The sequence below is a fragment of the Anopheles bellator genome, chromosome 1, assembly GCF_943735745.2.
Source record: "Anopheles bellator chromosome 1, idAnoBellAS_SP24_06.2, whole genome shotgun sequence".
Lineage (NCBI taxonomy): Eukaryota > Metazoa > Arthropoda > Insecta > Diptera > Culicidae > Anopheles > Anopheles bellator.
Genome location: NC_071285.1, coordinates 23,796,333 through 23,810,421, shown reverse-complemented (window position 1 = coordinate 23,810,421; position 14,089 = coordinate 23,796,333). Strand labels below are relative to the sequence as shown.

Sequence of the window (14,089 nt, the reverse complement as noted above, 5' to 3'; positions counted from 1 at the left end):
CTCGGCGGCACCCCGGCAAGGACACCGGACGCTTGCTGAGATCCTTCCTGAAACGTTAGATCAGACCCAAAGCTATCGACACGATGTACTGTTGATGTTACAATCAACCAAACACCGTGAATTACGTACGCTAAACACTTGGGCACACTAGGGGACGCGTTGTTCAAGCCACCGGCGAAATGGGCGCCTCGTGCCGCTCCGAAAAGCGCCGTTCGACCCCTCCAAAAAAAAAAAAAACACACACAAAACAATGCTGGGCTCCTTCACACTTTCCGCGGGCGAGTGCGATCGGATCGTGACACGGTCTGGCGTGGCGTGACCACCGGGCGAGCTGTGCGCGCGTAACGAAACGGAAAACCCAACTGAGGCCGCCGCACGATGATCCGCGCGCGAAACTCTGCGGCGGCGAACGCCGGGAATGAATTTGGTTGGCCGCCCGAGTGAACGCGGCCGCCCCCCACGGTTTTCCCCTTCGCGTGAGTGCCACACGGAGTGGAACTCAGGCACTCACCGTCGAAAGCGAAAACACCGATCGAACCCTTCTGTCTCTGTGTGTGTCCATTTGGTGCGATAAAATACGCGGGGCGGAACTGGCGGCATTTGGAAGTGGCGACGGGAAAGCTTTTCGGGGTGATGAGCTTTTGGGGTTTTGGCAAGAAATCATCTTCGCGACCTATGCCGACCGTGTGGTAGTGATCTGGTGGCTCGAGCAAATGAGGAGTAAATCACGGTTGGTCCTGAATAGCGAAAGGCTGGACTGCAACATAGCTAAAGGTCAGCAGTCGAGCTTTGAAGAATTTGTTTTCGTTAGTCATGTTTTATTGTATTGTATTATTAAACAAATTATTGTAAGCTTCTGAAGTATGATATAAAACGCTGATTTCCTGAACGCTGGTAAGAGGGTTTCTTTTTCCAAACTTCTGGATGTCTTCCAAATGTAGAAACATAGGGATATGGCGTGTTGAGACACATTTAGCTGATCCGCGACTTCAGCGTCCTCGAACTTTGTAGAGTCTTCTGGCACTCTTTGTTTGTTAAGTCTAAATCGCCATATTTAAATTGTTTAAACCACTCAAAGCACTACGATCTTCCAAAAGCAAGCCTTTGATGCGATTCTGTAGTATTTTTTTCAGCTGTTAGTAGAAAATCAACGACCACCGCAAAACATCCCTTTTAGGCAAAAAAGGTACTCTCCAAAAATAAGTGGCAAACTAAATTTATTTTTCTCGACATGAAATCATTTATTGAAATCAATCATCATTGATGCCAAAAGAAGATAATGTTGCCAAAAAGCATAATGAGGAGGAAAACTAGAGCCATTTGTTTACACAACCCGGGTTTCGACTTCCGGTAGTTTCCTCATAGAAAACATTGCGCATTTTAAAGGACAGCTTTCATTCGTTCGTTAATCCCATTGCCAAGTTTACTAACAAACAGATCTTTGCATAACTCAAACTTGTTTACCATTTATAGGACCATCGCGTTTCGCACCTCACACGTTCTAAGAGGTGAAGGTGCAACTAGAAACGGGAGTGTACTTCCTGGTGTAGAATTTTATGACCCCCTGCTCGTGCCTCTGCACTTGAACTAGAGTTTAAGTGCAATTTCAGAAACTAGCGGACACTTCCCATATATAAGAGATACACGAACTGCTATCGAGTAGCTTAGTGTAAAAGATTTGTTTGGAACATCGACACAGGAGCAGAGGATCATGAGGTACGTAGTTTTAGTATTTCTCTTCGCCGCACACCACTGCGTTTCTAGTCCACCCAGTCGGTCCAATGCAGCCCATGAACGGACCGGTAATTATAAACAGTTTGATATCATGCAGCAAAAGAACTGAAGAATTTGCATATTTTTATCGTAAGATGTCGGAGCACCAACCAGCGAAGAAGTCTCGAAACGGTATTACGTTTTCAACAGCCGTGGCGTAACGTTTTTCGAGGCCTGGAGACTCTGTCAGAGCGTTGGCCATCGATTAGCGACAATCACCAACCAGAACGACACCCGTTCGGTGGAGGCAGCCATTCAAGCTTCGAGCAACTCCAAAGGACCCTGGTGGATCGCAGGCACCGATCTCGGCAATGAAGGAGTGTTTGTCTGGATTTCCACCAACCAGCCGGTGGGCTTCCGAACGGGATACTCAGATTACGCACCCAATCAACCGGATAATGCTGGCGGAAACGAGCACTGTCTGGAAATTGGGCATGACGGTGGAACGTGGAATGATGCAGCGTGTGATGCGAAGCACCGATACATTTGTGAGCATGGCGGATGAGTGCGCGACTTAAATTATAAAGAAATCACATTATTATTGAAAGACGTATGATCATAGTTATGATTGAAGGACACGAAGGAACAAGAACATTTATTTAAACTGTGTTCTTCCTTTCTTTTGCACGTCGATCGCTTGCCGTCGATGAAATCAAACGCACCGTGATTGCCTACTTCCAGGCGCTTTTCCCTCAAGGTACGTCGCGAGGACAATGATGTATAGGGTGCGCCGTCTAAAGTACCGTTTTTCATTTGGTTTTGAAATAAAACCGGATGAATATTTTTCGATGCTTGAACATTTCTTTGAAAGGTTGATTGTTCAATTTTATTTATGAAAAACAATTTCGGTAAAATATCCACCGATCTATTTTTGAGTACATTTTTTTATTGTATCTGGTCCTATTTTAGCAATAGCAACTTGAATTTGGGTGTTGAGGTTGTCAATAGTTGCTCATTTGTTCGTTTGTATTTAAATTTCGCCGAAGAACCCAATCAGCCAAATCCTGCACCAAACAGTCACTCGTTGTGGTTGCATTGGCTTCTCTTGCACGATGTGTGGGTTTTCCGAACCACAGAGGTGGAAATGAGCTTCAACGAAATGTGCTTTTCAAATATAGTTCCGTTTGAGACCTACCACTTTTGAAATATTTTTTTAATATTTCCCAATCTTCTGCAAGCAAAATTGTATTTTATACATATATTTGGTGAATCGAGCATTCAAATAAATGTTTAAGCATTGGAAACTATTCAGCCGTTTTTATTTTATAACCAAATGAAAAACGGCACTCCAGATGGCGCACCCTGTATGATGATGTTTGACCGCGTGCGCCAACATTAGTCTCATTTGAACCAGCAATTCGTGTGCATGTTGCTCTTGCTCGGTCTGTTTGCGCTCTTCGGTGATGGTTCTTCGGCGCAGTGTGGCGTCCGGCAAATTAAAACGCGGCACCTGCTGACCAATGGCTACGAAACACAGGTCGGCGACTATCCGTGGCACACGGCCATCTTCCAGCTACGTCCGAAACCGATCTACGTCTGTGGAGGCACGCTGATAACCGCGAAAGTGATCGTCACCTCGGCCCACTGCGTGACCATGCCCGGTCAGAGTAAGGCACGGAAGCCGGAAGAGCTGCTGGCCAAGTTGGGCAAATATACGCTGGAGGAGGGCTCTCGCGCAGGTGATCCCGCACGAAACGTTCAGCTTGAACGACATCCAAGACGATATCGCCCTGCTCGTGACGAAGGACACGGTGCGTTTCGACGATTACGTGCAGCCCGCTTGCCTACCCTCGCGGGGCCCGCAGCTCGCAGTCTCCGTCATCGGAACGGTGGTAGGCTGGGGCTACACGGAGGGCAAACGTGTGGCCAATGTGCTGCGAGCCGCCACGGCACCGATCGTGAGTCACCGGCAGTGTCGGGAGAGTAATGCCGCCGCCTTTGGCGGCATCCTAAACGACAACATGTTCTGCGCGGGCTGGCGCAACGGGACCAGCCCTTGCAACGGGGACAGCGGCGGAGGACTCTTCGTGCGGGGTGCTTCCGGCAGCTGGACGTTGCTGGGGATCGTTGCCTTTTCCGCCTCGGGCGCGCAAGACGAGAACTTCTGCAGCACCTCCGACTACACCGTGTTCGTCGATGTGGCCAAGTACATGGTGTGGCTCCGACGGAAGCTGATGCGCCGTGGTACGTTCACCGATCATCCCCGTTTGTTGTTGGTTTACTTTGCAAGTGTTGGTCCGTTGTGTTGGGGTATTTCGGAACTGACAGGGGAACCACCGCGAGAGCTGAAGTGCAATTGAGCAGATAACCTGTTTCGAGCCAAGTGGCTCAAAGACCGTTTCAGTGGGAGAGAGAGCACGAAAAACGATGCTGCGCTAAGATGGGCAGTACCGATAGCCTGTAGAATGAGCAGTTCAGTAGGGTATTGACGTTTTGAAAATCAACATGCTTGTGATCGCAAAGAGCGCGTTTTTGTACTTGTGCCTCATTGGGGGCTGTGCTTACGCCAGCCCAATTGTCGTTGACTACGACGATCAGTGTACGGCGTATTCGATATTCTCTAAAAAAAACGCGAGTGTGAATATTATTTTTTGGTTTCCTTCTTCCCTGTGGTTTAGATCCTGGCACTCGAGTATGCGGTCCTCAGAGTGAACTACCCAAGCGGTACATCGTGCAGAACGGTCGCAACGTGACGTTTCTGGAGGCCTGGAGACTCTGCCAAGGCGTTGGCCATCGATTAGCAACGATCACCAACGCGGAAGACAGCCGTTTGATTGCGGAGGCCATTAAAGCGTCGAGCAATTCCAAAGGACCCTGGTGGGTCGGAGGCACTGATCTTGGCAACGAAGGAATGTTTGTGTGGATTTCCACCAACCAGCCGGTCGGCTACGGAACCGGATACTTCGATTACTCGGCAGGGCAGCCGGATAATGCTGGAGGACGCGAAAATTGCCTAGAAATCGGACGCTGGGGTGGTGTTGGCTGGAACGATGTACCGTGCGATTGGAACCAGAGGTACATTTGTGAGCACGTAGGATAAGCATACAATAAAGCATAATGCCATACAAATGATGCCATGCTGTTTGACTGAGAAGCTTTCTTGTAGCTAGAAAAGACTCAACCAAACACCAAGCGTAATACAATTTCAACAAAAGTCAGGCACTTTAATCAGCATCCTCACAAATAAACCGTAGTTTTATGTCGCACGGCACATCATTCCACTGGACTCTGCCGAATCGGCCTATCTCAACACAATTTTCAACACCCTTAAAGTAATCGGGCTGTCCGGGAATGAAGTCGAAATAGCCGGTCTCAAATCCAATCGGAAGATTTGTGCTAATCCACACGAAAGAACCTTCCAAACCTAGATCCGTGCGCCTGTGGGCAGAACGATCACTACTGCACCACTCACTGATCTTGGCGATAAGGAGTGGCGGAAGAAATAAGAAAGCTACAGAAATTGCTGATCATCGCAAACATTTCGTCACACAACTATCCTTCTCAGTTTGGTCGCAGATCGTAGAATTTTGCCCACGAGTAAGCAGTATGTATTCCAAAATGGGGTTTCCAGCTCAAGGCGAACTGTAATCTTATGATCCTTCGTAGACCGTAATTCGCACCAATAGTACTCATGTTTCAAAATGCGGCCAGAAACAGAAAAATGTTTGCTATTGTTCATCTTTTAATGAAATAAATTTGTTTTCAGAGCAAGAACACAGAACCTTTGGAATGAGTAATAGTTTGGCTTTGTCACTTCAGATTGATCCCGTGTTTCGCGTTTAATTACTAAATTATGCAACAAATGCTACCTATACTTGGTCCTGAGTGAAACGTGCATGGGACGTAAATATTTTCTCTAACAAAACGGTTAAATATTGATTCACGTTGCTCGTGACGCTGTGATGCTACGTTTATCTCGAAAAGGCTTTGATTTATATCTTCCTCCTATCACTGCAAGTACCATTTAATTCGACAAGACATGGGCAGTGGGCAGTAAAGTGGACTACAACTAAACCGACAACCCGTTTCTAGAAAAGTTATTCAAGTGGAGTCCGCTATTAATAACAGAAACACTGGTACCGCGGTCAGTTTGCAAAAAGACTTGAAACGATCAACATGCTTGGGTACGCAAAGAGTGCAGTTTTGTTGTTGTGCACCGTGGCGCTTTGTGTAAATGCTAGTCCAACCTCCATTGACGAACAGTGTATGGTTCTATCCAACGTTCCTGAAAATGGAACTTACCAATCGGACATCCAATTTCTTTTACAGATCCGGTTACGACGCGAGGTGGATGCGATCCTCAGAATGGCACCTCTAAGCGGTACTACGTGTACAACAACCGTGGCGTTACGTTTTTCGAGGCCTGGAGACTGTGCCAAAGCGTTGGCCTCAGATTGGCGACGATCACCAGTCAGGACGACAGCCGTTTGATTGCGGAGGCCGTACAAGCTTCGAGCAACTCCAAAGGACCCTGGTGGGTCGGCGGGGTTGATCTGGGTAACAAGGGAATTTTCGTGTGGATTTCCACCAACCAACTAGTGGGCTACGGAAACGGCTACTTTGATTTCGACGTAGGTCAGCCGGATAATTCCGCCGGGATCGAAGATTGCCTGGAAATTGCGCGCGGGGAAGGAGTTCGTTGGAATGACATACGATGTGATTTGAGGCAGAGATACATTTGTGAGAATGTATTATAAAAAACAATAATCTTTCATAACGGAAGTAACGCTTTGTGGTTTGTCGTTGACATAGTTTTTTTTGCAAGGCTTAAGTTCAAGTTCATTAATAAACGGCATTTTTCATAGACTTGAATATGTAGGAATTTCTTTAGCATAACGAATAGGACGAATGCTGCGCAATTGAACATACTCCAGTTTAAATTTTCACAAACAGCGTTTTACTCGCATAAACAGAATCTTCTCATCACACGGAAAACCTTTCCACTTCCCATTGTGTCGAATTAACCAGCCTGTGTTCATTGGTAAGTGTATTATCAGGCTTCTTGCTTGCGAAGTCAACTATTTACGATTGTAATATTTGCCAAACTTATCTTAACAATTTACCTTGCAATGGACAAATATTCAGTCAACTTCTTGGCACATTATCGTATGATGATTTAATGCTTCCCTTACCGGACAGAGCCGTATTAAGTTACGCGAATGAAAGGCGCGACTGTACAAAAATCATTATAATTGTTGTTGAGAAGTCCAAACTATAAAATAGCGCATGGATTGCATTTACCGTTTACCTTCAACTGTTTGTTTCAACTGTTGTGTTTTGAACACTTTCCACGTTTTTCGTTTCGAACGTTTCCACGAGGGTATACAAACCTTCATTTAGTACAAATCTGTCAAACCTTGATTTAGTACAGAACTGTCAAATCAATAAACATAAACAATCTCTGTCGATTTCGAAGATTTGTGATAAATGATAGAACAGTGAACTTAAATAGCGTTAATTTGTGAAAGAAGTTCGAACAATAGTGCTCTACAAGCGAGCAAACGAAAATTGACGAGCAGCTTTCTTGGAAATGTAAATATTGTAAAATCGTAGTCGTTTCATTTAATTTAAAAACGGTGCTGTTTCAGGGCGGACTATTGGAAATCAAACGATAGGAAGTTTTGTGACTTTTGCAAATGTTGGATAGCGGATAACAAAGCGGTATGAAACAAATAACAACAATTACAAACAGTTGCTAATCACTGGTGTTGCCTCCTTGCAGAGTGTCCAATTCCACGAAAATGGAAAACGGCATCAGCTCAGCGTTCAGAAGCGCATCACCGAGATTAGCCGCAACAGCTACAAAGCGCAGCAGGAGCAGAACAAGATCGATGCGGACCTGAAAAAAATGAACGATGCTGCAATGAAGGCGTACATGCAGGATATCAGTGCTTGTGCCGACATTAGCTCGCGGGAACTGTACGAGAAACAGCAACAGGAGGAAGCCAAGGAAGCGGCCGCACAAGCGGTCGGAAGCGCGGGGCCGGTTGCGGAAAGCGCTGAACCTACCGGATCGCGACCGAAGGCACCGCCCAAGAGGGGCAGGGAAGCGGATCCGTTCTACCTGGCTGGCGGCGACAGTGACGAGGATACGAAATCGTACAGAGAGAAAGCGGCCGCTAAACGTAAGCACTCTGAAGATGTCGCCAAAGCAGACGAAAATCGTTCGATGTGGGTTGAAGCCGCAACGGATGAAGGTTACACTTACTACTGGAACGTGAAATCGGGTGAATCGGTGTGGGAATGTCCACCGGAGGGTTTCATGAAAAAGGCCGAGTACGAGAAGCTGTCGAAGATGGCGTGGCAAAAGCAGAAGGAAACGGCCGAATCGGAAGCCAAGTACGAGCTCGAGAATGCGGATGAAATAGCGGCCCGGTTGCGGCGCGAAAACATGGCACAAATATTCAGGCAAAACCGGAAGGCGAAGGAAGACTTTGAAAAGATGGCCGACCGCAAGCGGGAAGCGGAAGCTGACGCCAAATTGGACCGTGCCCGGAATCCTTACGGAACGTGGGAAAAGGTGGAGCCTAGGTGAGTCGCTGATTGAATGTTGTCATTCCGCTTGGGTAATAAACGGAAGTAAAATTGGTGATCTTTTCACAGGGATGTAAAACCGGTCGATTTACAGCTACCCGTTGTGCCAGCGCCGCTTTACGTCCCGAGCGTGGCACCGGAAGCTCCACAGCCAAAGTTCAAAGAGAAGGTCGTTGATCACGTACCTGCCGAAGTAACAGCCACAGTGAGTGATGCGTTTGTGAAAAAGAGAAAATTTCAACGCAACGTCCGGCAAAGGTTGGATGTAGACTAAACGCGACGGTAGCATGGAGAAAACGTATAAATAGAAGTAAAAGATTTAATTAAACTAGAAACTCCCGGCGAACAGCTCTATCGTGAATTGTATTACAAAGTAGAGAAAATAAACTTCCAGTTACTTAAATTTTAGACCTTACGGGAAACGATAACGTCGATAAGTCGACTAATCGATAGCACTCGATGAAGAAAGCCTTTCTCGCTAACTGTCACTTTCGTTGGGAACGCTTATTTCAAACGAACGGAAACGTAGTTGCGATCCTTTTGGCTCCAAGCAGGTTGTGTTTATCAATTGACAAGCAAATTCGTAATGATGAGCGTTAATAAAAAGTTTGGCGAAAAAGCGAAAAGGAACGCCACCAACATGGTTCCTCCGGCAGTGGTTAACAGTAAATCACCTGTTCACACGAAGGACGATGCCGAAGCAGAGGCACGACGGCTGGCGGAGTGTATCTGCCAACGCAAAAGCACCACAATCCACTGCAAATGGTGCGGTGCGTTCCATTTCGGTCGTCTCGCTCGTACTTGTCCGACTCATCCGAATGTAAGTAGCACTAACCGTCGAATTATGTCGAAAGTGTACAGTTTATTATGTTAACTTGTCCTTCTTCTAAATTGTTAGGTCATTTAATATCAGTACGACCAACGCAGTTGCTCGGCGTGTAATAAGCAGGGGCAGCTGGAGGAACTGCCGATCGATCGTCAAACCTACCTGAAACTGATCCGAATTCCGAAATCCTGAAGCAGCGACAAAGGTTGCCCAAAGGGCTCGTTAACGAGAAACCGTGTTTCTGAACAAATAAAGATAACCTTTTTATTACTCTGCATTTCTAAACGGGAGGCGCACTATTAGGAGGAAGATGACGATCAAGCCTTAACCTTAAATCGAAAACCATCCGGGAGTGCCGGGACGGTCTTTGTTTTTGTCCAGGAACTTTTTGTAGTTCTTCTTCGCTTCGTCCAGCGATTTTTTGTCATCCTCCATCTTCTGTTTGGCGTCTGTGGGAAAGATGTCGGGGAACTCGAACTTGATGGTATTGGGCTAGAACGTAAAAGGTGGCCATGTAGACGATTGTTATCCGCAGAGACTGTGGTTCAATCTTACCAGCGTTACGTACGCATATTTCGTGTCCTCGTCCTTCGTTATGTATCCTAGCACCATGTCGGGCTTGGTGTTTCCTAGTCCTATGCGAGTGCGCACATTGACTACCGGGATTTTGTAGATTTTTTCCAGATAGTTCTTTACATCGTGCCGGGTCATTTCCATCGAGCACGCGAACTGTACCACGTTGGAGGGTTGCTGCTGTTCGGGTCGCACGAGCTTGAGCCAAAAGTTTGGAAGAAACACCCGTAGTTGCGGGTTGCCTCGCTGGTAGATCGGATACCACCGGGTGGACATGTTTCTGTGTGAATTTAAACGCACTCGAAGCGCACTCCGTTTGGCCGGTTTCAATTGTTGGTTGAATAACAATCGAAAGTGTAAACACGAGAAAATGACAGAGATTGCGCCGCACAGGGTGCCCCAAGAGAATCTTATTTCATGGATCTATTCGTTCGACAGAAATAAAAATATACAGTCCTTCGTTTGTACTTTGGTCAAAATAAAATTTTCAGTTGAAACTAATATGGTGAGGGTTTTGAGGAATAAAACAAAACCGCAGTAAAACAATACCAAGTTGTAGCTTTGTAGGAAAGTATGCTGTTCGAAACGTGCATAGTGTTTTTCAACCCAGAGCGTAGAACCAGAAATGTCACATTTGACATCCACTCGATCGGGTTTTATTGCAAACCGAAAAGAAACAAGGTCCGTGAGTACTATTTTCACAAAGAATTATTTGATTTTACGTATTGCAAAGCACAAAAAATGTTCTACAACGATCGGATTTGGATCGAGAGGCTTGGGCACTATCTGTTCCGTGTGCTAGTTTGGCCGGTGCCAGGCTGCTGATTAAAATGTAGTGCAACGTCGATTATGTAATGTATCGTTCTGTTTTGTAAAATTTGCAGATAATTCGTTAGCGTTTGCGCTCAGCCTCAACCAAACGACAATGGGTCACGGATTTGGAGAACTTGCCAAAGTACGCGGCATCGTCACGCACAAGATCTCTCCCTTCGAACAGCGCGCCTTCGCCAATGTGCTCAGCAAGGGCATCCCAAATACGCTCCGACGGATCCGTTCGCAGATCTTCATCGTAGCGCCGCGTAAGATTCCAGGCGCACCGTTGTTTGCGATGCGTGGCATGATGTTTATCCCCGTTTGCTTTCCTTCCGTTTGTAGCGTTCGTCATGGGCTACATGGTGTACAATTACGTGGAAAATCTGCACACCCAAATCAACCGTAAGAACCCGGCTGACTTCGAAAACGATTCTTAAGGGCCTCAGAGTGTGCCGGCGATACAATCGGCATATGCAGCGATCTGTGGTGCAAGCTTAGCAATGTAATAAAACACGAGTGAAATGTGACGAAAAGAGGTTTACGCTTTACATTCGTTGCGGATGATGAAACCAAAGGGGGAGGGAGTATGGCGTGACGGTAGCAATCCAATCGATTCCAGAAGCGTTTGGACACTAGCTGGGTCAGACTGCGTTGCTTAAAACTTATAGACACAAGAATAGACACTAGAATACTAGGAGAAGGCAGTGTTTTGCATTTTTCTCGGAAGAGAAAAATTTTGTTCTAAGCTAGAGAGAAAATGCCTTCAAACCCCCACAATGCACTGACATCGGAATCGACCCACTTTGAGGCGCTTCGAAGCACTTCTGACCACGCTAACGGCGCCTATTTCTATTGTCGATTGGATTTCAATCAAAGAGCACCGCTTAGCGGTTGCTAAAGAAAATCCCCGTCAATGTTGCCCATGGCAACGACTGTTTATTTCGATATCACAAAGTGCTTTCGTCCGTTGTCCTGTCCCAAGCGCTCGGGACTGCCTCACCGAGTCCGGAGCGTTTGCAAAATCGAACATTGGCAATTTGCATATGTGGAGCAGCAGTGCTTTCTTCGTGTGCTCGTGCCACCCGATAGACCATCGAACAGAAGGTTGTTCACTTTTGTGCGAAAACCATCAACAGGGCATCGTTACGGCGACGCGCCATGACCGGCAGCTTTAAAACCCCGACCGAGTAATAAACCGTGAATGGAATGGAAATGATGTGTTGGCAGGTTGCGTGACTGGTCTCTTAAAAATAGTCGTCGGATTGCTGCTGCCGTTCGGGGCCTCCCGGCGGCTGCAGATTATTTGTTTTGCTGGCTCGTTCCCGTATCTCGGCATCGGAGGCACACGGCGATCCAGCGACCGACCAACGGCGGATCGGTGACAACCGGGATGTCAATCGAACCGAAGCGAGTTTCAACGAACCTTGCCACGATGTACGGCAGGTGAGTACGGCCACGGCGGGGGCACGGGGATAATTTCGAGGTCGTGGCGTGCACATTTTTCTTTATGAATGGTACTCCGAGACGAACGCGGCGCAGGACAGGCGCGGTTGTTAATGTGCATAAATCGTAAGGATGAATCGTTCGCACCGAATCGGAGCCGGCGGAGGTTGTCGTCCTTAGCGTGAGCAGTGCCTACCGTAGAGCAAAGGCCGCATTATGGGGCTTTATGCCGTTGGCTCCGCCAGCTCCAGTCGCAGGAACTAGGATACGCGCGGCTTCGGTGACCCTGTGGATATCAGTTACACTCCAACGCTGCACGAGAGTAGATGAACGGCACGAAACAGCAGCGCAAGATGAGAGGAGGTTTGTGTTGCGTATCTCTATCTAATAAGCCTTTTGGTTTGCCGCCCCGTTGGTCGTTTCGGACTTCTTTTTAAACCCTTCCAGGCTCGCCACAGGTCACGAACGGATGAAGATATGCTTCTGCACCGACCTCGACAAATCGGTACTGATCAGCAACTTCGAGAAGCGCGGCTGGGTCCAGGTGACGGCCGACGACGATTGGAACTTCTACTGGGCCGGCACCGGGACGTGCCGCAACATTTTCAGCGTCGACAGTGGATATCGGATGCATGACAACCAGGTGATCAACCATTTTCCAAATCACTACGAGCTGTCGCGCAAGGATCTGCTGGTGAAGAACATCAAGCGCTACCGGAAGGACCTGGAGCGGGATGGAAACGCGCTGGCGGAGAAAACAGAGGCCAACACTCCGGGTGGCTCCAAGTACCTTTACCTGGACTTTATACCGATCACATTCGTGCTGCCAGCCGATTACAATATGTTTGTGGAAGAGTACCGCAAGAATCCGCAGAGCACGTGGATCATGAAACCGTGCGGCAAGTCGCAAGGGGCCGGCATTTTCCTCATCAACAAGCTGTCGAAGCTTAAGCGCTGGTCGCGGGAAGCCAAAACGTCCTTCCATCCGCAGATCGGCAAGGAAAGTTACGTCATTTCAAGGTAACGCTAGAGAGACACGCGTCGCGAACCCTGCGGTTGAGGGCAGATTTTCGATTCTTTCCCCGTAGATACATTGAGAATCCGCTCCTGATTGGTGGTAAAAAGTTTGACCTACGGCTGTACGTACTGGTGACATCGTTCCGTCCCCTGAAGGCCTACCTGTTCCGGTTGGGTTTCTGCCGTTTTTGCACCGTCAAGTACGACACTAGTGTCACGGAACTGGACAATATGTATGTTCATCTTACGAATGTGAGCGTTCAGAAGCATGGGGTAAGTGTTGGGGGCCGGACGGAGGAGCGACCGAAGGACGATACTACAGTGGTCGAGCTTTGCAGGGCGAATACAACAACCACCATGGGGGCAAGTGGAGTGTCCAGAACTTGCGCCTGTACCTCGAGGGTACCCGTGGCAAGGAAGTAACGGATAAGTTGTTTGGGTCCATCACTTGGCTTATAGTACACTCGCTGAAAGCGGTGTCGAGTGTAATGGCCAGTGATAGGCACTGCTTCGAATGCTACGGTTACGATATCATTATCGATAATTCCTTGAAACCGTGGCTGGTCGAGGTGAATGCTTCCCCGTCACTGACTTCGACCACGGCCAACGATCGGATTCTGAAGTACAAACTGATCGACAACATCCTCAACATTGTGCTGCCACCGGACGGAGTGCCGGAGTAAGGTGTTGCGTTGGTCTGTTCCACACTTCGGGTTCTTATGCTTTCTCCCTTCGCAGTGTACGCTGGAACAAAATTCCCAGTCCGGACATGTTGGGCAATTTCGATTTGCTGATCGATGAAGAAATCGCAGCGCAGGAGGACAATTTGCAAAACAACAGCAGTGGCAAGCATCGGTCCAACAGCAATCGGTGGAAATAGTTCGCGGTCCGTTCACACTGTGTGTGGTTTTTTAGTCAAATAAACATGCTTTATGCGTTGATTTAAATTGAATTGGGAATTGCTCAGTTAGTGCACAACTTACGTCGTATGTTGTCCGTGGAAAAGAACACGGGGAGGAATCTTAAACCGCTTAAAGTGTTAAGTTTGTTTCACCTCGAAGCACGATTGACACTGGAAGACAAGACCACGCCGTACAAATTATACTCTTT

General features: G+C 47.5%; 7 protein-coding genes across 7 annotated transcripts; 6 read left to right on the top strand and 1 right to left on the bottom strand.

Annotated features, from left to right (window-relative positions):
• Positions 1-1,675: 1,675 nt before the first annotated feature.
• Positions 1,676-2,570, top strand: LOC131213401 (perlucin-like). The gene is made up of 2 exons (XM_058207439.1): positions 1,676-1,802; positions 1,869-2,570. The coding sequence occupies exons 1-2, from the start codon at positions 1,712-1,714 to the stop codon at positions 2,276-2,278; spliced, it is 501 nt and encodes a 166-aa protein (XP_058063422.1). The 5' UTR covers positions 1,676-1,711; the 3' UTR covers positions 2,279-2,570.
• A 568-nt stretch (positions 2,571-3,138) lies between these two features.
• LOC131215261 (chymotrypsinogen B-like) lies at positions 3,139-5,225 on the top strand. The gene is made up of 3 exons (XM_058209649.1): positions 3,139-3,402; positions 3,437-3,957; positions 4,392-5,225. Exons 1-3 carry the CDS (start codon positions 3,140-3,142, stop codon positions 4,811-4,813), a joined length of 1,206 nt encoding a protein of 401 aa, XP_058065632.1. The 5' UTR covers position 3,139; the 3' UTR covers positions 4,814-5,225.
• A 621-nt stretch (positions 5,226-5,846) lies between these two features.
• On the top strand, positions 5,847-6,579 carry LOC131216650 (perlucin-like). Its single transcript, XM_058211199.1, has 2 exons — positions 5,847-5,977; positions 6,043-6,579. Exons 1-2 carry the CDS (start codon positions 5,890-5,892, stop codon positions 6,468-6,470), a joined length of 516 nt encoding a protein of 171 aa, XP_058067182.1. The 5' UTR covers positions 5,847-5,889; the 3' UTR covers positions 6,471-6,579.
• A 593-nt stretch (positions 6,580-7,172) lies between these two features.
• On the top strand, positions 7,173-8,649 carry LOC131216302 (WW domain-binding protein 4). Its single transcript, XM_058210754.1, has 4 exons — positions 7,173-7,305; positions 7,362-7,434; positions 7,496-8,304; positions 8,377-8,649. Coding segments are annotated over exons 1-4 (1,089 nt in total). The 5' UTR covers positions 7,173-7,303; the 3' UTR covers positions 8,582-8,649.
• A 728-nt stretch (positions 8,650-9,377) lies between these two features.
• On the bottom strand, positions 9,378-10,036 carry LOC131216055 (large ribosomal subunit protein uL23m). The gene is made up of 2 exons (XM_058210453.1): positions 9,689-10,036; positions 9,378-9,625 (listed from the first exon to the last, which is right to left on the bottom strand). Exons 1-2 carry the CDS (start codon positions 9,980-9,982, stop codon positions 9,464-9,466), a joined length of 456 nt encoding a protein of 151 aa, XP_058066436.1. The 5' UTR covers positions 9,983-10,036; the 3' UTR covers positions 9,378-9,463.
• Positions 10,037-10,325: 289 nt separating this feature from the next.
• On the top strand, positions 10,326-11,054 carry LOC131216241 (cytochrome b-c1 complex subunit 8). The gene is made up of 3 exons (XM_058210682.1): positions 10,326-10,387; positions 10,591-10,785; positions 10,862-11,054. Exons 2-3 carry the CDS (start codon positions 10,632-10,634, stop codon positions 10,954-10,956), a joined length of 249 nt encoding a protein of 82 aa, XP_058066665.1. The 5' UTR covers positions 10,326-10,387; positions 10,591-10,631; the 3' UTR covers positions 10,957-11,054.
• Positions 11,055-11,909: 855 nt separating this feature from the next.
• LOC131215260 (polyglutamylase complex subunit TTLL1) lies at positions 11,910-13,859 on the top strand. Its single transcript, XM_058209648.1, has 5 exons — positions 11,910-11,962; positions 12,410-12,982; positions 13,051-13,252; positions 13,318-13,658; positions 13,718-13,859. The coding sequence occupies exons 1-5, from the start codon at positions 11,910-11,912 to the stop codon at positions 13,857-13,859; spliced, it is 1,311 nt and encodes a 436-aa protein (XP_058065631.1).
• The last annotated feature ends 230 nt before the right edge of the window (positions 13,860-14,089 follow it).